The sequence below is a fragment of the Sinocyclocheilus anshuiensis genome, unplaced genomic scaffold (assembly GCF_001515605.1).
Source record: "Sinocyclocheilus anshuiensis isolate Anshui unplaced genomic scaffold, SAMN03320099.WGS_v1.1 scaffold477, whole genome shotgun sequence".
Lineage (NCBI taxonomy): Eukaryota > Metazoa > Chordata > Actinopteri > Cypriniformes > Cyprinidae > Sinocyclocheilus > Sinocyclocheilus anshuiensis.
In genome coordinates, this window is record NW_015536549.1 from 1,560,923 (window position 1) to 1,586,575 (window position 25,653).

At 38.1% G+C, this 25,653-nt stretch overlaps 1 protein-coding gene across 1 annotated transcript in view; it reads right to left on the reverse strand.

Moving 5' to 3' along the window:
* Positions 1 to 25,653, reverse strand: part of LOC107700377 (BEN domain-containing protein 5-like) — a 256,153-nt gene that overhangs the window by 124,424 nt on the left and 106,076 nt on the right. Inside the window, exon 3 of the mRNA XM_016502006.1 lies at positions 11,921 to 12,015. Within this exon, the coding sequence (XP_016357492.1) occupies positions 11,921 to 12,015 (95 nt within the window). The remainder of the gene's footprint in view (positions 1 to 11,920; positions 12,016 to 25,653) is intronic.

Sequence of the window (25,653 nt, forward strand, 5' to 3'; positions counted from 1 at the left end):
GACTTCTCTTTAAAAAACAGTTCTCTTAGATTCAAGACCTTAGACCACTCATGATCATATAACAAAGCAGAAATATTACCAATTTTTCCTTCATCAAGACCTACTCGTACTTTTCAAAAACCTAAGTGCTAAGCAATGGCAAAAATAAGATTAATCAGTCTAATGCACTGCACTGCAGCACAAATGCATTCCCATTTAGATGCGGACCCCCTCTTGGCCACAATAATCAAAGAGCAATGTAAGCCATTACGAAATTACTTCCATCATAGTTTCTGTGCCAAGCTCTTCCGTCTCACATTGGCATTCACTGTGTCAGATGTTTGGAGCGACCCTCAAAACTTTGAGCCATAAACCACACCAACACAGAAATCCAGCGTCAGAGCTTCTTGGAAGGGACAGAATGGGGACACAAAACAAAATCGCTTTTCAGTCTGATGGCAAATATAAAAAAGAAACTCAACAAACCCCACACTGTCCTTCTATCACTCATTGTGAGCTCTCATACAAGGCAGAGGGACTGTCTGTTTTTGGTGTGTGTGTGTGTGTGTGTATGATGTACAATGAGGGCCAAAAGTCCATTAGTGGAATGCACTTTTCAAATTTTTTTCATTACGAAATATATTATCAGCATAACAATTTGAATGAATATATAAATTTCAAATATAAATAAATATTTGAATGCTGCATAGACCGATCAGTGTTTGACATCAAAGACCCGTGAGAGCTATAGAGAGCAGATGACTCTGTATGCTTCGAATCGCTCTTGTTGTACTTAGATGATCGAACACGCCTACTGATTGGTTACGAACATGATGCAGGACAACAACTCACTGTATGAAGTAGCCTATAAATGCAGTTATATGCCCCTAGAATTCAAGATATTGGGACAAAAATGCCTGTGTGACATTTTGTCTCATATTTTTATCATATATAGTTAAGCATTATTTACATGAGCAACACGAGTGCAAATGTGATACTCATTTCATACAACAGTTCAATAAATAAGAACTTAATATTGTTATATATTTTAGACACAATATTGTCGATTTTTGCTCAGTTTTGCCAACGCAAATATTACCTATTAAAGCCAGAGCTGAACTGCTGTGCATCTCCAAGCAACACTCAATTTCTGAATGAATCCATGTTATGAATGAATCGGGTGAACCAGTGAATGGTCCATTCATAAAGAGAGCCATTTACTTAATTCCTGAATGAATCAGCCGTTTGAACGAATCAAATGAATGAATGAATGATGCAGTGACTACTGGCAGTTTTAGTTTCTTAATAATTTCATATTTACATCTTCATAAAAAATCTGGGGGAAAAAATCCACATTAATACACTAATTAAAGGGATAGTTCACCCAAAAATGAAAAAAAAAGAAAATGAAAAAAGAAAGATTTCTTTCTAAAGATACTTTTTGTAATATCTTGTAATATCTTCATGCTTTTCTAATGTAACACAATAATGGTTTTAAATGACCTTTTGTGGGTAATTTCTCAGCCAAATTTGATTTTGCGTTTAATATGCGATTAATTAGAGTAATTAATCACCACATTATGTACTTAATTAGATTAAAAATTGTAATCGATTCACATCCCTAATATATGTATATATATATATATATATATATATATATATATATATATATATACCTAGTTCTCTGTCTGCTGTTGAACGTCTTCCTGTGAACGTCTTCCTGTGTTCGTCTCCCTTGGTTCATGCAAACAAAGTCCTGTCAACATATTCTCCAGCGTCTCCTCGTTCCTCGTGTGTGTGCATCGTGACAATTAGATTATAATACTACATTGGAATCAAGTGCTCAAGAAACATTTCCTATTATCATTGTTAAAAACTACCTTTTTAAAGAAATTGATACTTTTATTCAGCAAGGATGCATTAAATTAGTCAAGTGACAGTAAAGACAATTATAATTTTATAGATTTCCATTTCAAATAAATGCTGTTCTTTTACACTCTCTATTAATCAAAAAATGTATCATGACCTTTACAAAAATATTAAGCAGCACAACTGTTTTTAACACTAATAATAAGAAGAAATGTTTCTTAAACACCAAATCAGCATATTAGAATGATTTATGAAGAATTTATGACAGATGTATGACACTAGAGACCAAATAACATGGCTGCTGAAAATTTAATTTTGCCATTACAGGAATAAATTACATTTTAAAATATATTAAAATAGAAAAATTATTTTATCCAGGGCTTATATATTTATTGTGCCAAGCAGGTTTTATCATAAATGTGACCCTGGACCACAAAACCAGTCTTAAGTCGCTGGGGTATATTTTTAGCAATAGCCAAAAAAACATTGTATGGGTCAAAATTATCGATTTTTCTTTTATGCAAAAATTCATAAGGATATTAAGTAAAGATCATGTTCCATGAAGATATTTTGTACATTTCCTACCATAAATATATCAAAACTTAATTTTTGATTAGTAATATGAATTGCTAAGAACTCCATTTAGACAACTTTAAGGCGATTTTCTCAGTATTTAGATTTTTTGCATCCTCAGATTCCAGATTTTCAAATAGTTGTATCTCAGCCAAATATTGTCCTATCCTAACAAACCATACATCAATGGAAAGCTTATTTATTCAGCTTTCAGATTATGTATAAATCTCAATTCTGAGCAATTGACCCTTATGACTGGTTTTGTGGTCCAGGGTCACAAATAAAGTTTATCACTTTTTTCATATGCATCTCTCAATCACAGGTAGCTGTACATGATGGGCCCTTTCTAAATATAAAGTCATGTGACATACATTAAACACAGTTTGCCAGATTAAGGCTGTGACACATCTTACCCCACTCCCCCCTATGAAAAACTATCACTTTGCCTTGCAGTTCTCCTGCAAGCATTTGAATTCACATTAATTCACAAGTGACAGCTCTGTAGCTTTGTGCCAGGAGATGAAAAGCTCTGTTGCAATCACAGCTGCAATCCTTCACTGTTCTTTGAAACGACATCCAGCGCAGGTCTGATCGCTGCAAAAGTTTCTTGTTTTTCAGTACGGATGGCACCCGCTCTTCTCTGCCTTCACTGCATGCTGGGAGTTCCCAGCAGCATCTGCTGAGAGTGCCACAAAGCTCTCCATATTCACAGAACCCAGAACACCAGAAGCTCAGTGACACTCCACTCGCTGCGCTTGCCGTTTATGCCGGCAGAAAGAAGCTGCTTGCTAATTCTCCGCTCTATCAGGCTAACAAATAAGCCCACACGGTTGGGGGGTGGGAATTGGAGGGGGGCACCAGCTCCCCTTTTCGGAGTTGAGAAGATTGTCACCTTGGTGTGTGAATGAAGGGGGGAAAAAGCTTTCCATATAAAGAGATGAGAAAATAAGAGAGAGGGAAGATACAAAGAGGCACTTCTGCAGAGATGACACAATCTGCATATTATTCAGAACTAAACTCACTTCAGTGTAGGCTAAAAACATGCTAGAAGTGGCTAAACTCAAATCATTCTATAATAACTTGGAAAGCATTCACAATTGCGAAGAATATTGGCATAGAAGAAAATGTATATCATCAGAATACACAAATACGTTTGAATGGCTGTCAATAGAAAGATGTTGCCAGAATGTAGTGTAGTATATGTGACCATGCTAAAAACACAAAACATGAACCCACTGAGCTAAACTTATTATATTCTAGCTTCCTTTCCACGTTAGGGTAGTATATATGGTCTCAGGACCGCCATTGAGCAGTTCTAAAATACGTTCAGAGGTTAAGAACAACAGGTTAACCACATTTTAGACAACAAAAGGATGTAGGGCTGTTGAGGAAAGTATGGGGAAACAAGTACTGAATAATGGTGAGAAAAAAAGATTTGACGTCTACACTGATTTTCTTTTTTTTTCCCAATTTCTATTTACTTGCAAGAAAAACTACTTGATTTGTGTCTTTTTTGATTTGTGTACTTTTGCTTGTAATTTGTTTCTTTGTTCATTTTTTTATTACAGACTGTTTACTTGAATAATTATTTGAAAAACGTATTTAATTACTTAATCAGTACTTGGGAAATAATTCAAAAAAGCTACCGTTATGTTTGCTATGATATTCAACTTTTAGTTTTTCTTCTATCAAAATTGGTATTGAGAATTGTAAAATGTCTCTGGTTTCAACCACTGAAATTATTGTATTGTGACACTCCTAACAGGGTTACATAAACATCAATATCTGCTTTATAGTTTCCTTTAACTTTACTAACAAAACTCCCTTAAGAAGAAATACATAGGTTTGGCTGACAGACTCCCTTTAAAAGATACAAGCAACAGAATCACTTGTGAGAAGAGAGAGAGCTGAGAGAACCAATGATGCAGAAGAAAAAGAGGTACAGTCTATCCTACAATAAGCACCCAGAATCTCAATATGGCCATAGAATGGATCTAATGTGTCAGGAGGATCAGCAGTCAAAGGTCTCTCTTACTCTCTCTCTTGCTGAATACTAAACAGCTCTCAGTCCTGTGAAGAGCTCACAACCACTTCATCCTCCCACTTAAAAGCAATAAGCCCAATGCATCAGTCCTCCTCACTGCTACCAGCCTGCTAAAACACGACCACATAGACCACAGCATAAGAGAGTGATACCTATATAGTCCAAAACCCCCATTAGGCTAACAACAGTCTCAGTCATGAGTCAGGGTACACAGGTTTATCCAAAGAAACAAAGTTGTGTTTAAAGTTTGCTGGATTTGCCAAAATTTGGGTTCACGGCACAGAATATGTTTAAAAGATTTGTTTACTCTATAGATCTGCATTCCCGCAGAATTCCCATGAGACCCGATTAAATTTGTTGCGACGTGGGACGAAATTTCTGAGTTGTAGGCGGGTGCAGGCGATTCTGCTAAGAGCGTGCAGTCTGAAAGTAGCCTATGTATATATTGGGAGTTTGAAAAGTAAAAAAAATCATATCTTGTTCTTTGCTTAAAAATGCATATGGAATAGAGTTCCCTTCAGTGTTGAGAAAAATACAGATCTTTCCAGCAGTTTGTTTCAATGAAGCAGTTCAAAATTGAACAGAAAATTAAACAAAAAAAAAATGTTGGGAGTGAGTGAAGACAAACTGGTTTGAGACACAAACACACCTATATTTTACAGTATATTATCCTACTTATTTTGAACAATGAACATCCAATTATTTTGATTCAGATCCTTTTTAAAAAAAATCTAATTTAGTAATGCATCATTCAGATTGATTTGTGAATTTGACCAAGGATTCCATCACAAATTGGGAGTGCAAGCAAGTTTTACTCTACGCAATAGCAATTTCTAACAGATTAAATATTTTATAACAACATAACTAGAAAAATGTTCTACAACTTTGGAAGACCTGATATTTCAATTTTACCATGACTGTGGGAATTATTGGAACTCTTTTACCATGGCTGCATCCACAATTGCATACATTCCTACCACTCCAAAAAATAATTCAATGCTCCTGTTACCATAACTAAAATAAAAGCATTGGTTGAAAGTTAAAAATTCTAATTTAATAATTTAATTAAACCTTTTAAGTTGCCAAAATTATTTTGATGAGTTCTGTTGACATAATAATGTTAATCATTACATTAACTTAATATTGTGTGTAATGTAAACTTACATTTTTGCATTAATTCACTTTCTTAAAAAAATAAGTTGTAGTAACAATAAAATTCTCTTGTTAACTTTGGGAAATGGCCAGTAGATTTCTAGTTCCCAGCATGCTTTGCACAGGACTGAATATGGAGAATAAATGTAGAAATTAAGGCTTATTTTATGTTTTTTTTAAAGAGTTTCTGTAATGCTGAAGTTTTTGTGGTTACTGTTGTGCTGAAGACTAGATCACATGACGCTAAACACTGACTCTGGAAAATGACTGCTAATGCCAGTGACAAGTATTGTCTTACTCTTACATATTTTACATAACTTAAAAATATATTTACGCTACAAATTATAAAGTTCATGGTTGTTCATTGACCATTTCCTGTTCAAGTGGGTGGCTCTTGGCCTGAATATGCTACAGTGTGGTCCAGAATAAATGTGTAGCTACACAAGACTTGGCTACTTCATATTCTCATGATCTGAGAATATGAGACTCATGATCTTCATGCAACTGCAGCAAGCCATGCCTCGTGTTCTTTCAGAACAGACAGACAGGAAGTCAAGATGAAGAACAAAGACGGACTGTCTGAAATGATTGCGTGCTGTCTTGTGCGGTGTAGCTCCAGTGCTGTCAGATCTTCTGCTGTAAGATGTTGCTTGTCAGCTGTTGTAACCTGCTTCTGGAACTTCCCTCACCCCGATAATTACTGCACCTGTTGTTGGACTGTAGGCGCATAAACACACGCATATATCCAGAAACAAACATGCACGCATCCAATTTCTAATATGATGCCTGTCTGTCTATCATGGAGGCCAAGAACAGATGAGCCCAAGGCGGCAAGCACACACACACGCACACACGCGCACACACATACACACAGGGCTCCAGCATCAGCCAGCCTTGAGGAAGAACGGCCTCTGCAGATAGAGATAAAGGTTTCAACTTTCAGGTTAAAAGTGACTTTTTCTACAGATAAAGGCAGCAATGGCAATCTGTTCTCTTCTTTTTTTTTTTTTAACTGTCTCTCTCTCCTTTTCTCACTCTCTCTCTCTCCCACGCTCAATCTTTTTTTCTTGACTTTATCCAGTGCTGCATACAGGGTTGGATCAGACAGTTAAAGCTGCTCTTTGCTTTATTTCATATCTACTTGTCAAAGAGAGATTAGCAGTTTTTGAACTGTTCTACTTTGCTGTCATGGTGGAAAATGAACAAAAAGGAGAATGTGAAAGAGAAATTCACGGGCAACAACAATACAAGCCAAATGCTCAAGAGAAATGAAAGATGGCTGTTTTGGGGTTTTTAAAGCTCAAAACATTGAGATGAAACTATTTGTCTGCAAATTTCAAATGTCTTCTGAAATTGCCCCTGAGCAACTATGAATCACAGAAGAATACTCACATATTTGGTTGAAACCATATATTTGGGCAGGACATACTGATGGGATCAACCTCTTTCTTTTTTAAATAGCCAACAGTCATTAGTTTATGCTTCTACTACACTCTTTGGTACAAAAGCTAAAAGGTACATCTTTGTACCTTTTTTAACCCTAAATGGTACTTATTAGTACCTTAAAGGTACATATTAATACTTTAAAAGTACATATTAGTACCTAAAGCATACATATTAGAAAGGGTACTGCCACCATTGATTTTTTTAATAAGTGAATATATGAAAGCATTGAAGAAACTAAAGAATAAACTATAGTTACGTCACAAGCAATTGATGGCTGAGAAAGTAAATAAAGTAATAAAGTAAGTATAGTACACAATAGACCGATCAGAACACAGTTTAGAAATGGTTTCTAGCTCAAGTGTTAAAAATTGATTTTATTTTTAATTCAATTAAATTTGTCCTCATAGTTTGTGTTGTCCCTTATTAATGCAAAGTCATTACAAAATTAATAAGGACTTATGATCCCACAATTACAAACTTTTCAAGGATGCTGTATGAACTAGGGAAAATACTGACAATGATATTGGCAAAAAGATAAGCACTCACCCACTGTCCATACACAGAGCTCACATTTTAGCAACTGCTTGGATGCTTGATGTGTATATGGAGTGATAAAATACTGTATAACCACTGCATTAAAAATCAGTACAACACACACAAAAGAGAGAGTGCTATATAAAGGCAGAAAATAAGATGGGGTCGTAGTTCAATAGCCAGGCCTAGTCATGCTCATGTAGTAAAGCACACTACTACAGTAGGTTACGATCACAGACATGGACTAAAAGCCACAAGGAGATTCCAAGGCGTCTTTAAAGTCTTATTATGTATTTTAGCTAAGAAGTAATGCTTTAATGTGGTCATATGATGCGATTTCAATTTTTCCTTTCTCTTTGGAGTGTTGCCTTAATGACGGATTTGTTCTTACATAAACACAGCTTTTCACATCACAAGAAGTTAATTAATAGACTGGAGTCGTGTGGATTACTTGTGGATTATTGTGATGTTTTTATCAGCTGTTTGGACTCTCATTCTGATGGCACCCATTCACTGCAAAGGATCCATTGGTGAGCAAGAGATGTAATGCTAAATTTCTGAATTCTGAATCTAGAATTGAAGAAACAAAATCATCTACATCTTGGATGGCACAAGGGTTAGTACATTTTCTTTTCTGGGCGAACTATTCCTTTAAGTAGCTTAACCAGATACATGCCCTTGTTTAAGAAATTTCAACAGGTACTTTTTGATGCATAGCTAAACTGACCAGCACTAAAATCAGTACCTAACTAGCATAAAAATTCATTTACAACAGAGTGCTACATGATCACATAAACCTTCGCCTTTACTTTGGTTTCACACACAATCTATTAAATGCCACATATAGCCACTCCGCACATATAGCCATTATCACGTGTGTGCTTGTGCGTGTCGTGAGTAAGGAGCATGTGCACCTCCATGCAAAAGTGTGTGTAAGACCTCCCTTTGTGTCGCAGCATGTTGTTTTCACACCTCTATAATTGGATGTGAAACGGAGAGGATCGTCTTGCATTTGTGTGAGAATTACGTGGTCTTTCATCGCCTTATTGAAGTCCTAATGCCCAAGTCTGCACCGTAGCGGTGGCGGCCAGTGTGCGGTATGATCAGCTCACCCTAATCCCGCCATCTGATGGCTATCACCGTGGCATTTGTACACAGAGGTTCTCCGTCGCTTTCGGCTGGGTATTCAGAGTCTCTAAATGCTACAGGCTTATTTTCACACCACATGCCGCAGACCGACACAAACGGCGGCCCTTTGAGCTCCAGATTGGTATAAAAAACCCTGCATGATTCAGACAATGACTTTGATGTCGGTGGAAATAAAAGAAATGTCGTCTAAAGTCAGTCTGCCTCCTCCCTGCTACGAAAATGTTAGAAAGTTTCCAGTTAGCAAAAAAGGTTCATTTTTTGAGAATGGAAGGCTGAGTTTGTGTTACAATAAATTACTGTTCAAGGACTGTCACAAAGAATAGAAATAAGACTGATGGTTGGAGCTGTGACACATAGGATATATTGAGAAGTTTTTGTGCTTGTGGCATCCTGGGTTCGAGTTTAGCCTGGGACGTGCTAGTCTTGTTCATTCACCAATGCCTGTATTTAAATAAGTTTCTTCTTTTAAACCCAAATTGAGCTTGAATGTGATTTAGGGCTACACAATTATAATCATAATATTATATTGAAAAATAATAAATACTTAATCAAATAAATGACTGAGACTATGATTACCAGTCATGTCAAGTGTTGATTGTTGCATTCCTTTAGGTCTACTCCTGTCTTCATGATGTTCATTTTTGCAGCGGATGATAATTATTAATGATATTTTAGGTCCCATGGGGTTGATTTTTACTAAAACTAACAGATTAAACTTGGTTTTACTTTTGGTAATATGAAGGTTAAAATGTTAAAGGTTGCATGTTAAAAACTGACACTAAAAAAAGTGAAAATTAAGGTAATTTAAATTTCTGAGCATACTATTTTTATTAATATTTTTATTCTGTCATTTTCATTTGCAATTTTTTTCAAATTATGCAAAAAGTATTAAACACATATAAATATGTATTCTCCTATTGTATCTACAGTTGAAGAAACACAACTACAATATCAAGGCAAACTAATTATTATTATTATTTTATCATAATTGCACAGTTTTACCACAATTCGTTTCTTAAAAATGGTTTGCAAGGTGTAACCCAATAAAAACTGAGCTACAGCACGCCACAAACTCCTGAATAACCCGGCCCACTCCTGAGAGAAATGTTAAACACAGGCACGTAGGAGACGTCAACTTGACTGTGAAATGTTTTGCAGTCCATTGTTTTCCGGCAGCATCTCCATCTAATTGTCTTGTCCCATTAGGCCGTGACCAGGGTTTGGAAGAGGAAGACAGGCTCCCTTGGCAGATGCCTGCCATTTGTCTGAATGCCCTTGATCGACTCATGACAGATGCCAAGGCTTCCGTTGAGCGGGTACTCTCTGTCACATGACCTCTGTTCAGTGCGTCAGGATAACGTGGCGTAGTGGCTCTCTCGCACGCACCACGTATGGACGTACGCACACTTCGGCATCCATCAGTTCCCTGCTATTACCTCTGACAGGCCTCACCTGCCCAGACTGCATGGCCCATGCAAATTCAACCTGGCAGATGAGTGTTTGAATGGTAATGCACTACTCTGATTGATACTGATAGGAGGCGTGGATGTGTGTGTATCGGTGCATGTGCGGGTATGTGGGATTTGCAAACGTAACTTTTCCAAAAGGTTTTGGGAAGTGTCAAGGTACACTGGCACACAAGTCAATCGCACACTAAAGGACTGAAACTTGTTGCTGGAACAAGTTTGTGAAAACAGCCCCAGGGTGTAGCCAACTATTAAAGCTCTTATAGCTCTTTTCCCCACTGTGTGCGAATCTGTGCAAAACACAAAACAAATCCTCCATGTTGTTGGCTGACATGATGTCCAGAATCTGGAAGTTGGGAAAACGATTCACCTAAATCTACTAGTGACAAATAATGCCTTAAAGTTTGTAATATATGTATGTATGTATGTATGTGTATATACAGTACCATTCAAAAGTTTCAGTAAGACTTTTTTTAATAAATGAAAACTTTTATTCTATTTATTCTTCACAATATTAATGTTTTTACTGTATGCTTCATCGAATTAATGCAGCCTTGGCAAGCATAAGAGACTTTTTTAAGAACATAAAAAAAAAAAGACCTAATGAATTTAAGCAACCATCACCCCAACTTTTATTATTTTTTTATGAATTTACAGTATAAACCATTTCAGTATAAACCATATTTGGATTTAGCCTTCATTAATATGTTACATCAAAAAATAATACGAATTTAGAAGCAAATTTGTGAGAAAACTAATTGCAGGATCAAAAATAATCGGAGAGAAGAATGATCTTGTAAATGACGCAACTAGACGGTGATTAGTAAAGTACACAACAACAAGACACTAAATAAGAAACTGTATGTATTTGTAGTGTGAGTTTGGCTTAAGAATAGACAAAGAGATCAAATAAGCCATATGTGAAGAATAGCAGAATGCATACTGAGCAGGAAGGATTTGATCTTATCTTCACACTGATGTAATACTTGTAGCCATTTAAAAGACATCCAAAAACACACACAGCTAGGGAACTGCATTTGTCTTTCACGCATCTCCTCCTCCATGAGGCAGATGTGTTTCTAATAAAACTATTCCTACAGCTGACAGAGCAAAAAGAGTCGAGCTGATTAAAAGACATATCAAAACATGTTTAGGGAAAATGGTGCCAGTGTGACGTGCTGTAAACAGTCACGTATAAGGAGTTTGTCCAGCCCCAAGCTCACTTCCTTCTCTTGGCATTTCTAATAATTCCTCTAACAACAGCCCTGTCACTGTCCCTTTTTTTCTACCCAGATGGCATCACCATGGAGACCAAACATCCCTGGCAACACAACCTCTCATCTGGAACATCAAACACACCATTGCCAACTTGGAGAAGGAAGAGAAAATGAGAAAGCGTTGAATGCTTTCTTTAAGGAACACTGGCAGTGTGAAAACTCGAAGAGGTGGTAACAAAAAATCCTGTTGTTTGCGGCAGAGAGATAAGACAGTCAGATATGATGACAGTATGCACAAGTCAAGTCTTATTCGCCGTGCCTGCAGGGCTTGTGTGGAACCCATGCTCGGGCCTGCATTACACAAATGGGAAGAGGCCCAAACTACACATAGAAGATAAGTCGTGGATTTGTTATTTGGAATTAAAGCATGGAAAGCACAGTGGCGAGCAGTGTGTAGGTGGAGATGTGATATTTGCAGAGGGTATGAATACCATTTAGGCCGGCTGGTCGACTTCACCACGGGGGACATCCCATCTCTGTACAGGCTCTTGGTCTTGCTGAAGTTCACAATGTTGAAAATCACCCTCTGAAATAAGAAGAAACAGACATTTTTAGTCAGATGGAACCAAGGCTATTTTATTATATTTGAAAACGAACACTAGCAGTGAAGAAAACAAAAAAAATGAGAGTTTGCAAACAAACTGCACAACAAAACGTTTTTTGTATGTTATGTTTAGGGGCAGGTAAATCTGAAATCAATGAGATTGCAATAGGAACAATAAATAAATGTGTAAATAATTGTTTAATTATTAAATAAATGTTTATAGAAATAAAAAATAAATAAATAGTGGCTACAGCAAATAACGAAATGTTGAGTTGACAATGCAAATGATCCAAAACAAAACTCTTGATTATATTAATTACATTCTTGTTCTTTTTTTTTTCTTCTTCTTTTTCCAAATCCATCTTGTTCTCTGGTGAGGGGATCTGATCCAGCCCATTCTGCTGAATCATGAATGCCCCAGAGAAGCCAGAGTGATGGTAGTTACTTTAGTATTAAAAGCAGCAGCAGTCTGACATTTATAGCTCATTAAATTGTCTGCAAACACTATACATTGTGTTATGAATTTGATAAATAAAACTTTGAACTTCAACTTGATGGTACTGAGTATACCGCAGTTTCTGATCATTTTTTGTTGGCAGATGCAACCATTTGTAGAGCTACACATGTAATCAATACCATGCATAATATACAAACTAAATAAAAACTTTATGAACCATTAAAACGAACAGCTCTACTTTCAGCAAAGATCTGAAATTCTCAATCGGGCTGTTCTTCACAGAACCTCACAGTAAGTTTCAAAATTACCAGTGCAAATGGGAAGTGCTGTATGAGACACCAAATGTGTTAAAAGAATCTTGCAGGTTCTCGCTGACTATGTAATGCGAAGATTGTGTGAACTTACAAGCAAGACAATAGAGACAAAACTGTAGAAGGATGTGAGAGTTTCTCTTCATTTCCTCTAACATATGGAACTGCACAAATAACAAAACACTGTCTGCTACTGTATTTGCAAAAGAAACAACACTGCAGGAAGTGAAGGTCTTTTTATTTCGAGGTGAAAAAAATGCAGCGTTTGGTGGTCACGTCACATGTCACACTGCACTGGACCTCGAGAAAACCTGGGCTACATTCCAATTTGTATACAATCCATACTATATACTGATATAGAGGCAAACATGTCCCAAAGAATAGTGTGTTAGAAAATTAGGATTCTAAAGATTACTAGATAACATTTTCAGTGGGTGTTTGGCCTAAAATTACCCATTAACCCCTTGCACTATGAGAAGAAGATTTTGTGACTTCTTTAGGCATAGACAATGGCTAGGAATGAAAGACCAAAGCGATGAAAGCAGATATTTAATGCACAAACCTACAAATTAAGTAATTACGATCATGCTAACTGCTAATGGCACTATGCAAGTATAACCAGTACACAACAAAGGCACAATGTAATGTGGTAAAGATTTTTTGTTTAGCATAAATCTTTTTCAAAGTCAAGAAAACACTGAGAACTGATGCAAAAAAAACCCCCGCAAAAATGCAATTCTCATGCAGCCACTGAGAATGATAGGAAATGTAGTTGTGAACAATATACATTTTACCAACAACAATTAAAGCATAATTATGATAATAACTAATGACCCCACTGGTACTGGTACATATTTTATAGACATTATACATAATTTTACTCTGTAGCAGAGGCATACGATTGGCGATGCAGCCTGGTTCAAGGCTCATTACCTACAGCTAGCGGTTCTCTGTCATGTCCCTCCTCTTACCCACCTGTCGTGAGTCTAGACCTGGGGTCGCTGCAGAATGACTGGGGCAATTTGAGGGCAGGTGGATTTGTATTTGAACCCTTTTTCTGATATCATGAGAGAATGAAGTTTATGAAATATGAAGTGTATAAACAGTACAGACAATGCTACTAATGATATGTCCAAACTGTAAATGACTCCATGTGATAAACCATATCAAATTCCCAATTAAGCCCAGGTGTAGAAGTCAACAAAAAAATGAAATCCAATTACAACTATTCTCTCCTTTTTTCAGTGCCCGCTTTCTCTACCAATCCCTCCCCGCATCCATCCATCCCCCCTCCTCCATCCCCCTCCCATCAGCAGCTGCAGTCACAGAAGATGGGGGATTGTGGTCGTCCTGAATCAGCCAGGGCTAAAATGACATTTAACTGATGTTCAGACAGGAGGTAGCTGCTGGAACGGGTAGATAAGACCATTGCTGCTGGCATTTCAATTACACTTTTACTGCCCTACACATCTGTTACCAGCCTACTTTCAGTCTTTTTTTCCCACAGGCAAATACATCCTCATTCCACTACCTTTACATCACGCCACACTTTCTTCTTTTTTTCCACCACAAAATTCAGATTGTCTGCTTTTGCAGGTGGTTTCTGGGTCTAGACTGGAATGTATTGCTGGGTTTGTCTGACTTTAAGGTGGGACACAGTGGGGTCAGTTCTCTCTCCAGCCGTGGTTCTCAACTGGTGGGTGATGAGCCAAGAATGGGTCACAGATCTGTTCCGGGTCATATGACAGCAGGGGAAAAATCAATGCTAAAAGCAGCTAACAAAATAAATAGGCATCTCAAGGTTTAATGGGGAGTAGAAAACAAGGGAGAAAGGACTGGGATATGTTGCAAGCCAGATTCAAACACTTTATCTTTCATCATTTTATCTATCAAATCAACCCAAAACAACTACCAAATAAGTAAATACATAGACAAGAAAAATAGTAAAAAATATTGTCCTGTAAATTATCTTAAAAGTACTGTTATGAAAAATAGTCCACCACAACATAAAAAAAACAACTAACCAAGCAACAATTTTCCAATAATATTACAATATTATAAATAAAACTTTATTACTATTGTAATAAAACTTTCTTCTGTTCCTCTAAGCTGTTTTTGTTTTCTTGCTTTATCTGGACACCTGAACTTCTAGACATTTAGAAAAGGTTTAATGCTCAGCACATACACGAACACACACACACACACACAAAATATATATATATATGTATATTGCTGTGAAGTTTAAAGGTGATTCCTTTAGTTGACATGGTCTGTATCATTCGTACCTCTTCACCACCTATATTCATAGTACTATGTGAAGCTTCTCTCTCTCTGTCATCATTTCCTACAGTGTCTTCATCACAGTCAACAGGGGAGTTACTCAGAAAAGGGGAGGGGTGTGGGTTAAATTGGACACACATCTCATCTCAGTCTCATTAAGAGCTTTATGTAAGAAAGAAAGAGAGAAAATGCACACATACATACTGTACAGTCACTGGTGGACTCCCTTGTGCTAGTTAAGCCCATGTATCTACACTGAGGAGTAATTTGGAGTTGGTTCCCAAAGCAGCACAGCTCAGTGCAGAGCTGGTCATGGAGGAACTGAGAAAGGTAAATTTAATTACTGATAGAGAGACAGGAACACATTATTATCCAGCCTGCCTGAGATGTCATTTCCATCAGGCGTGTCAAGTTCTTTCAGTGCTCTTTACACTGACACATATTCACACTCACCTGGTGTCTCGTGTCATGGAGCCTGACTTTTGACTTAAACTATGGTCCACTTTGAAGCTTATTCTAGCAGTTTCTCCCACAAAGGCTAGAATAAACCATCTGATCAACATGTAAATGTAATTTATAACATATATACATTAGTATCGGCATTATACAGTATATAAACTGTACATATGCTAATACTAATTTATTTACATTAGAAAAAAATTACATTTATACTACCACTCAAATGTTTAGGGTCACCTATATTTAAGGGTCATTAAGATTCTTTTTTTTTTTTTTTTTTTTCAGCAAGGATACATTAAATTGATTGAAAGTGAAATAAAGACATTTATAATGTTACAAAATATTTTTATTTCAAATAAATGCTGTTGTTTTGAACCTTCTATTCATCAAAGAATCCTGAAAAAAGTATCATTGTTCCACAAAAACATTAAGCAGCATAACAGTTTTCAACATTGACAATTATAAAAAAAAAATGTTTCTTGAGCACCAAATGAGCATATTAGAATAATTTCTGAGGAATCATGTGACAATGAAGACTGGAGTAATGGCTTCTGAAAAATAACTTTGCCATTACAGGAATAAGTTACATTTTAAAATATATTCAAATAGGAAACGGCTATTTTAAATTGAAATATAAAGTAAATTTAAATGTAAAGTTAAATGTAAATACACTAAATAAATGTAGAAAATATATCTAAAATTTGCATTGCATGCAAAAAAGAAGATGTAGAGGAAGAAAGAAAAGGAAAACATTCTATGCATCATTGCAGACTCTGCAATTAATAAATAATACTCCACTTTTGTGGTACCATAGCACAATAGCAACCATATAATTTATGTTAACAGCTGCTGTTGTTATATAGTTAGTGGCTGCATAGCTGTAGTAAAGATCTCATTAAAACCTGATTCTGGGATTGAAGAATTCTCTTATTTATATGAGTCACACACCTGCTCCAGAGGCGAAATTCACCTACATCTCAACAACAAGCTGCTCTGAGCTGCACGGGTGAACTAATGATTTACACTGTTAAGAGACAGAGAATAAGAAACCAACAGAAAAGTGAATGAGAAAAAAGCTGCCAACAAGCAATGATCTACCCAGTGCTCCTGAACAGAAATAGTTGGATGTCAAACAGTGTTTGGGGGCAAATGATGTCTTTTGATACTGATCGATCTGCAGAGTCCTGCTCTGGGGAAAACACTGCTGAAATATTTAAGAGACTTGTCTAAATGGAGGGAGACATAAATAATGTACTTTGCCCTCTGTAAGTCATGTTCTTACTAAGAAAGTTAAATGTAGATATATTAGCTTAATGACACTGAATAATGCAGAATGCAGTGGGGAATATAAAAGTACATATAGTGACAGGGGTTAAATACAGTATACTGAGCCTTAATACTGTAAATGGAATCACATTTCAACTCTCTTCATTAAAATATAATAAAACATATTAAAATATAAGTACATCTTGAATTCCGTTGAAGATTAAAATGTATTTTTGCTCAATAAAATTAAAATGGAAAAATTGAATATAGCCTTGCTTTGTATGTCACTGGTACAACCACAGCAAATGAATATTAATAGTTATTTTAAACTAAAATAAGTGTCCAGCATTATTTCATATAGTCTTGACACTTAATATGATTCACGGAAAAAAAAAAAAAAAAACTTAAATAGTTTACTTAAATAAAATGTCTACAAATTTTTTTTTACTCATTTTTTCAGGTACACCACAGAAGAAGAAGAAAGCTGTTTTGACTAATTCTAAACCGTTTTCTAAAAAAAAAAAAAAAAGGATTGTTCAACACTAAATAAAACGCTCTGGTTACTAACGTAGCTTCGGTTCCCTTAACCTCGGAGATAAGGGAACGAGTGTTGCATTGACATGCTTATGGGGAAACTCCTGTTTACTCTGGTACTGAAGCCTGATTTGTACACGTTTGTGTAGCTGCACGAACCAACGGCGCTTCAACCCACCAAAAGGGGAGGAGCCGACCTCTATATAAGTTGGCTCTGAGCACCACTTCGTCAGAATCTTTCGATTGAAGTGACAGTCATTGATTCGCGTGCAGTCTTATAGCACGGCAGCCAACACAACACTTGTTCCTTCATCTCAGCGAACCAAGGTTACATTAGTAACTGGAGTGTTCCCTTTCGAACAGTCTCTCCCATTGCATTGACACGCTTATGGGGAACGTGTCCAATAGTGCAGTGCTATTAGCAAGTGCAGAACGAAGCCGCTCTGCGCGCCCAGCCCCGGAGCACTCTTACTGAGGGCTCCTGAAGGCATGAGCCAATAATGAGATCCAAGCCGTTTAGGCTGTGGACTACATAACATAACCCTCTCCACTTATAAGGGGATTAGATAGAATTAAGCGGACAAAATCAGTGAATGGCAGAGACGTCCAAGTTATAAAACCTAGTGAAGGTAAACGGTGATGACCATCCGGCGGCCGCACAAATATCACAGATATAAATCCCACTGGACCAAGACCAAGAGGAGGACATTCCTCTAGTGAAGTGAAGTGACATGTGGCCAAGTATGGTTACCCATACTAGGAATTAGTGCTCTGCATTTAACCCATCCTAAGTGCACACACACAGCAGTGAGCACACACACACCGTGAACACACACCCGGAGCAGTGGGCAGCCATTTATGCTGCGGCGCCCGGGGAGCAGTTGGGGGTTCGGTGCCTTGCTCAAGGGCACCTCAGTCGTGGTATTGAAGGTGGAAGAGAGCGCTGGTTATTCACTCCCCCCACCTACAATTCCTGCCGGACCGGAGAATCGAACTCGCCACCTTTGGGTTACGAGTCCGACTCTCTAACCATTAGGCCACGACTTCCCAAGTTCCCTAGTGGAGTGGGCCCTCACACCTATAGGGCACTGCAAACCTGCTGAGGCGTAAGACAAGGCTATAACATCCACTATCCAGCAAGATAGTCTCTGCTTCGTAACCGGCAGCCCTTTAGAGCTGCTTCCAAAGTACACAAAGAGCTGTTCTGACTGTCTAAACAGGCCAGAGTGCTGAACATACATTCTAAGAAACCGAACCGGGCAGAGTGAATTGGGACCCTGCTCACCATATGAATTGGGGAGTGCCAGAGGGGTGATGACTTGCTCTGAACAGGGAGGAGAGCACTTTCGGCACATAGCCACTTCTCGGTTTGAGGACAACTCTACAGTCGTTAGGCCCAAACTCAAGAAAGGAAGCACTGACTGACAGTCCTTGTAGGTCACCCCCTCGCCTGACCGACGCTACAGCCAAAAGGAGAGTGGTCTTAAGCAACAGGGGCCGCAAGTCGGCCGACTGGAGTGGCTCAAAGGGAGGGCCCCGTAGGGCCCTGAGGACTATAGACAAGTCCCAAGTTGGCACAGTATGAGGACGAGGCAGATTAAATCTCTGAGATCCTGTCTCCATTCTCCTGGAGCTACCTTGTCCCTGGACAGCATGTCTGCACCCTGGTTCAGTCTGCCCGGTACATGAACCCATAGAAGGAGGCGTCGAGCTCCCCAACCCGAGTTGGAGGCATCTATCATGACCACCTTTCTTCTGGAGGTCAGTCCCAATGGGACGCCTGATTGAAACAGGCGAGAGGTTTTCCAAGGGGCCATGGCTCTGATGCAGCGGTGGGTTACCCTGAGATGAAAACATCCCAGGCACCAAGCGTGGGACGGAACATGAGCTTTGAGCAAGTACTAAAGGGGCTGTGTGTTGAGCAGGCCCAGAGGAATCACAGAGGAAGCGGCCAACATGTGTGACAAGTGTTTGTACTTCGGACTAGAGAACATGAGCATCGTTGTCCCATACCGAAGTTTGAATAACATCTCTGAAGTGAGGTGGCCTGTGAGCGAACTGATACAAGTAACTTTGTTCTATGGTTTTTAGAGCCTAACTTGACAAATCCGGGATAGCTTTCCAAGCCTGAAGCCGGATGGCAAGTGATTCTAGTTTTTCGAATGGAAGTTCGCTGCACGGGGGCAGGAAACTGACATTTGTGGTAATGAGGAGAGGAGAAATGCTTTTTTGAGTATATGGGTCCGCTATCACAGCAGTAGTTTGCTTGAGCGTGCACTGAGTGAGAAGGATGGGTCCAGCTTGAATAGAGCTTCCATTGCTCAGTGTTAAGTGGAGTAATTCACTGTGCGCAGCTCTCTAAAGGCATCAGAACTCTGGCTGGACTCATCCATGGTGAGGAGATGTTTGGCCTAGAACACTTGAAGCACCGCCATCATGTGAAGTGCTGAGTCAGCCTGGGCAGCCACTGAATAAGCCCAGTTTGCTAGGGCTGAGTGTGTAAAGCACACTGACGAATTGAGGCATTGGGGGGAGAGTGAAGCACGCGGGAGCTGCACCAGCGTGAGTTCACTCGAGCCCATTATTAAAACCCTGCTACTCCACTGTTTCTTTTTTCTAGGGGAGAGAGGAAACAGGAGAGCAGAGTGGGGAGGACCGCCTTAATGAAAGAAGGCGATCCGCGAGCAGAGAAGGGCGAGACTCATGCTGTCGCAGTGAGAGCATGCCGTCTCAACGACCGCAGCCTTCACAAGGGCGCATTCACTGTGCCCTTATGCATCGTCACACTCGCGGTGTGACATTTGAAACAATGCCCGCAGGGGAAGACTTCTGGCTGAACTGAGCTTCTTTCTTCTTCTGCTTCTTGCTTGCAGAGTCAGCAAGGAGATGATCTTCGTCATTGAAGGAGAAAAATTCTGATGAAATGGCGCTCAGAGATGACTTTTATCGAGGTCAGCTCCTCACCTTTTGGCGAGTTGAAGCGGCATTGGTTCATGCAGCTACACGAACATGAACAAATCAGGCTTCAGTACTAGAGTAAACAGGCGTTTCCCCATAAGCGTGTCAACACAACGGGAGAGACCGTTCGAAAGGGAACAAAGCAAACTGCAGTATGTTTTAAAATAAAATTCTAATTCAGTCTACTTCAAAATTTTGTTCCATTCAATGAGTTACTTGCTGTTTCTTTGTAATTATTTGTTAAATTTACTATCCATTTCTGAGTGAAATTTTTTTAAAATTAAATCTTACACAATTTTTCAGTGCGTTTTTAAAAAGTCAGTTTTAATTATTAAAGGTGACATTCTACTGTCCTGCCCCTAGTCACACTCTTATTTAGTGTAATCCAGTTTAAAATCATTAGTATTTTTAATTTATGTATATTATTATATATAATAGAATTTATATGATAATACATATTATATCAAAAGACCTTGACGTCCTCATTCCCAATTTTTCTTTTCCCCAAAACATCACTCAGGGCATCTGCAGAATATCTTTGTGTTCCACAAAAGAAATGAAATCACAAGAGTTTGGGAAAATGTAGCTGAGTAAATGAGGAGAGAAGTCGAATTTTCACGGTGAACTATTCCTGTAAACTATAAACAATCCATCACAGGAATACCACGAATTGAAACGACCAGGTCCAGAGTGATATTATCAGACTTAACTTTCTTAAAGGGTTTGTTACAACTGGGCACATGACCTCTAGAAACAAGATGACAAGGCCAATACCTGTCCTCAAAGCTGTGCTATAAAAATCCAAATCTGATTTAGCACAAACACATTCTAGAGAAAGAGAGGAGAAATTTCACATACTGACAAACTGCAAACATGTCGAGCTACAATTTAATGTCAGCTTTTAATTTCCTTCTTAAAAAGGGATGTATTCAATAACTGTGATATCAGATAACAGAAAACTCCGGCAAGCATTTCTGAAGCAGCAGGCACGTAGACCTTTTGTTTGGTTCAGGCATTCAGAGCCTTTTGTGCAGGATTATTTAATTCCACTGGAAAACCAGGAAGTGGGCGCTTTTGCCGTATTCAGTGAAAAGGCAATTGCAATCTACCGCTCCATTGTGTGGCAGCAACACGTGATTCTAATATGTTTAATTAGGTCTCTCCATCGCTTTTGACTGACCGTCCAGCAAAACACAGACGACACAATGCAAAAGGTCACATTCACTCACACAATGGTGCTCAGAGAGCTTTAAAAGCATTCCATTAACCTACTGATGGCTCTGAGCGCAGCTATGAGGGAAAGACATTTGTATACATGTTTGTAATACTTAACCCTATGCCAGTAGCTTATATGTGCGAGTCACGCCACTGTACATGCAATAAATCGTCTACGTCAACTTACATTTTCCAAAATGAACAAAAATTGTATCAAAATGTATTGTAATGCATGGATCGGTCAAACTAAATGGACTTTTACATCCTTTCTACCCTTATTGCATTAGTTCATTTTGATGTGTCATGGTTCATGATCTAACCCTCCATTCTGACATGACTTAAAGGGATAGTTTAGCCAAATCACAATTCTGTCATCATTTACTCACCCTTAAATCATTTTCAAACCTGTATTGTGAAGTTTCATCTGTGGAACAGCAAATGAAAAGTTTAGCAGAATGTCTAGTCAAGTCAATTCACCTTTATTTCCATAGCGCTTTATACAGTACAAATTGTTTCAAAGCAGCTTCACAGTACTAAACAGGAACATAAAATCAATTACACAAATTTCTTCAAATATGAAACAAATTCAAATTCTGCTGCAAAGCTGCTCTACAAAGACAATAGTGTCATTAATCAGCTTAAGTTCAATAAATGTGTAAAAATCATCAATTATGAAATTCTGCTATAAGCAGCTCTACAGAAGACAATGGTGTTGTTATTCAGCTCGAATCAGTTCAATGCTGATTCAATTCTGTTCACTAACAGTGTTGGTTTTGCAAAATTAATCAATAATGAAACAAATTTGTTTCTGTTACAAAACAAAGACATAGAAAGACAACAGTGTCATAATCCAGCTTAATTCAGTTTTGTCTGCTTCACAGAAGTACTTCAAATGACTTGTGCACTATATATCAAGTGTTCTGAAGTAATTCAATACCTTTGTTTGAGAAACAGACAAAGTTAAGAAAATCGTGCTTGATGGCCATGGTCACCATTCATTTTAATTGCATAGAAAAGAGCTATCATGAAGAAATAAAGTCAACAGAGGTGAATAAATAACAGAATTTTCATTTTGCGTGGACTGTTCCTTTAGGGGATATTTGTCTCCAGATTATATCCTTACTGTACATATTACTGATGCCAGGCCACTCAGCTCTGCTTTCAATCACAATACTGAACTGTAGTGCCACAATCTCTCACTCAGGATCAGACAAATACATAAACAAAATGGAAGAGTGTTGCCATCTTCCTCTATAAAAAGACTCTCTGTTGCTCTCTCTCCCAATCGCTCGGGGTCTTCCGTCAAGTAAGTGGCGACAGAGAGGTGGAATTGTCAAAAGTGATGGATGACTATCAACCTTCTGCTCTCCCCCTCTTCAGTCCTCGGAGATTTACAGAGCTGCTGACTACCAGGCATGAAAACCAATCTCTTTCTCCATTTCTATCCTTCCCTATATCTCGCCAACACTCTCTCCGTGTCTTCCTTTTCCCTTCTATCTATCCATCTAACTCTATTATCTTTAGCCATTTCTTTCACCTCTGACAGATTTGGAGAACGGCGTCTATCTATGCAACCAATCAGCTTGCGTCGCTGCCGGATAGTACGGCGGAATGCAGGTGACACGTCTGTCTCAGACGAGGACGTAAATTGCCACGGTCTATGACAACTGTTCCGCCTCCCATCCTCTCCTCCCAACAGGATGAGGAACGGAATGCGTGCACGTCTAAATGTCGCAATTAGACCATCACAAAGGGTGGCACCGTAGGCTAATTGTGCTCTCAAAATAGTAATGGCTTTATTATCACAACTATTTTGTTGAGTGTAATGATCGTTAGGAGGCATTATGTTAATGCAATTAAGCGCTAGCATTATTGTTCCAGACCTCTCTAATTGGGGGGATCTCAGAGGGCACCCTGTTTAAATATACTCAGTGATACATTTACACGGCCCTACGGTGAAAAGGCAAGGAGAATGAATAGTTTAAAGATGAATATGCTTACAATAAAAACAAACAATAAATAAATAAACAATACACGCACTGACATAACCAAACTCCTTTTTCCTCTTGCAGCAAGGTCAGCCACCCATTCCTGGCTCTAATGGTATACTAAACAATATTATTTCATTTTTATAACATATTTTAACCATTTTTCAAAAATAATATACATAGAATAAAAATGAGTATCATATAAACATCAAGTGAAATAAATAAGACAGGTATTCAGTAAGACATTCAGTTAGACTGATTCAAGTCAGTGATTCTTTTTGAATGAATCAACAATGGCAGAAAAAATGCATCTATTCTATTCTATTCCATGTAAAAAAAAAATTGGGGTCAGTAAGAAATAAAAAAATTATCTAATATAATTTTAGATAAATAAATTTTACACCATTTTACAAAATATTGATACTTCAAATACAGTACATTTCTGAAGGATCACATGACACTGAAGAATGGAGTAATGGCTTCTGGAAATTCCAAAAAGAAACAAAAATAAATTACATTTTAAAATATATTAAAATTGAAAACAATTATTTCAAATTGTAATAATATTTCATTTACAAAATGCAGCTTTGGTGAGCAAAAGAAACTTCTTTCAACACTAGAAATATTTGACATGATTTTTTCCAAATATATATATATATATATATATATATATATGTGAGAGTGACCTTAGACTTTAGAAGAGCTGGGCGAGAGAAATCGTTGTTGGCAGGGGGTTGCCCTTTTGCTGCACATCTGAGACCATTTGTGAGGTTTGTCTTATGATGGTTAATATGAAGAATTGGGTTAAACCTTGAGTGCTTGTTGAAGATCAGCACAAAGGGCAATTTCACCATCTAAAAGCCACGGAGAGGCCTGTACTGTGACCTCTCACCATGATCTTTCGCCTTTCTGTCATCACACAGGCATGCGGTCTAGCCCTGGTTAATCAGATATGTTCATGTTTTCCATTCATATTTCATGGCTCATCAAATTCAAATGAATTCCACTGAAAAACTGCTACTTTCCAAGGAGGTGTAATGTTCTCGTGCTGGCGCCTTGTTAGATTTTTAAAATGTATTTATATTGTGTTTGTTTGTCTATTTTTACACCACAGGATGAGACGGGGTGTGATTACCAACATGCCAGCAGCACAATGAGCAAATTTAGACCGGAGTGAGAACACCATCACAAAAGGCACTGTGCAAACACACACATTTTATGGGAAATACACACTTGGGCTGGGATGTCGAAGCTAACTGCTTTTTGAAGTTATTTTTAGCTTCTCTCTCACTGCGTCCACTCTCTGCCAGTAGAGCGGTCCATTGGGACAGACAAAAAGAGAGATGGAAGGAGAGGGAAAAAAAACAGAGAGAGAGAGAGAGAAAATGGAGGGGAAAAACTGACAGGGTTAATGTCTGTTGTTCTACCAAACAGGAAACCTCAGTTGACCTGCGTGTGAATCACTGAGACCATTCCTGACCCACAGACTCTGAATTGCTCTTTAAAAATCAAACTTATAACAATTATGTGGCAAGTGGTGTTTTCTGTGTTGCACTGATGTGCAGAAAATTACAGATATTCTAAACTTACAGAAAATTAGCATACTGGGTATAATATTCATACTATATATTTTAGCAATTATAGTAAGAGTAGTATGGTGTTATGCTATTCTGAACACAGTCCATGATTCATTACTTGCTAGACAGCTGCATGAAAGAGACACTGGCTGTGTCCAAAATCGTATACTCCCTGAGTAGGTACTACTTTTGTTTTACTTAGGGATTGTTAAAAAAAGTGTGTTCAACGTAGTGTGTAGTATAAATGCAATCCCGACATTCATTTACATTCACCATATGGTTATTGTCATGTGACCTACCAGCATCAGTTGCATTGCACAAATCCCATGACCAAGTACTTCTGGTCTGGTGAAAGTGAATTTTAGCAGATATAAAAGTACTAAAAGCCACAAAACTCTCATTCTGATACCACTGGCTCTTTTAAGTGCCCGCCTCCTCTGGGCCAGCAGCCAATCAAATGACAGGGTGGCAGATGGGCAGACTGGAGAGCAAATGTGGCGCTGGCTTCAGTGAGTGTTGATCTTTTACAGGATGATAAGGTCAAGCGATGTTTTTCTTGTTTTGTTTTTTTTTCT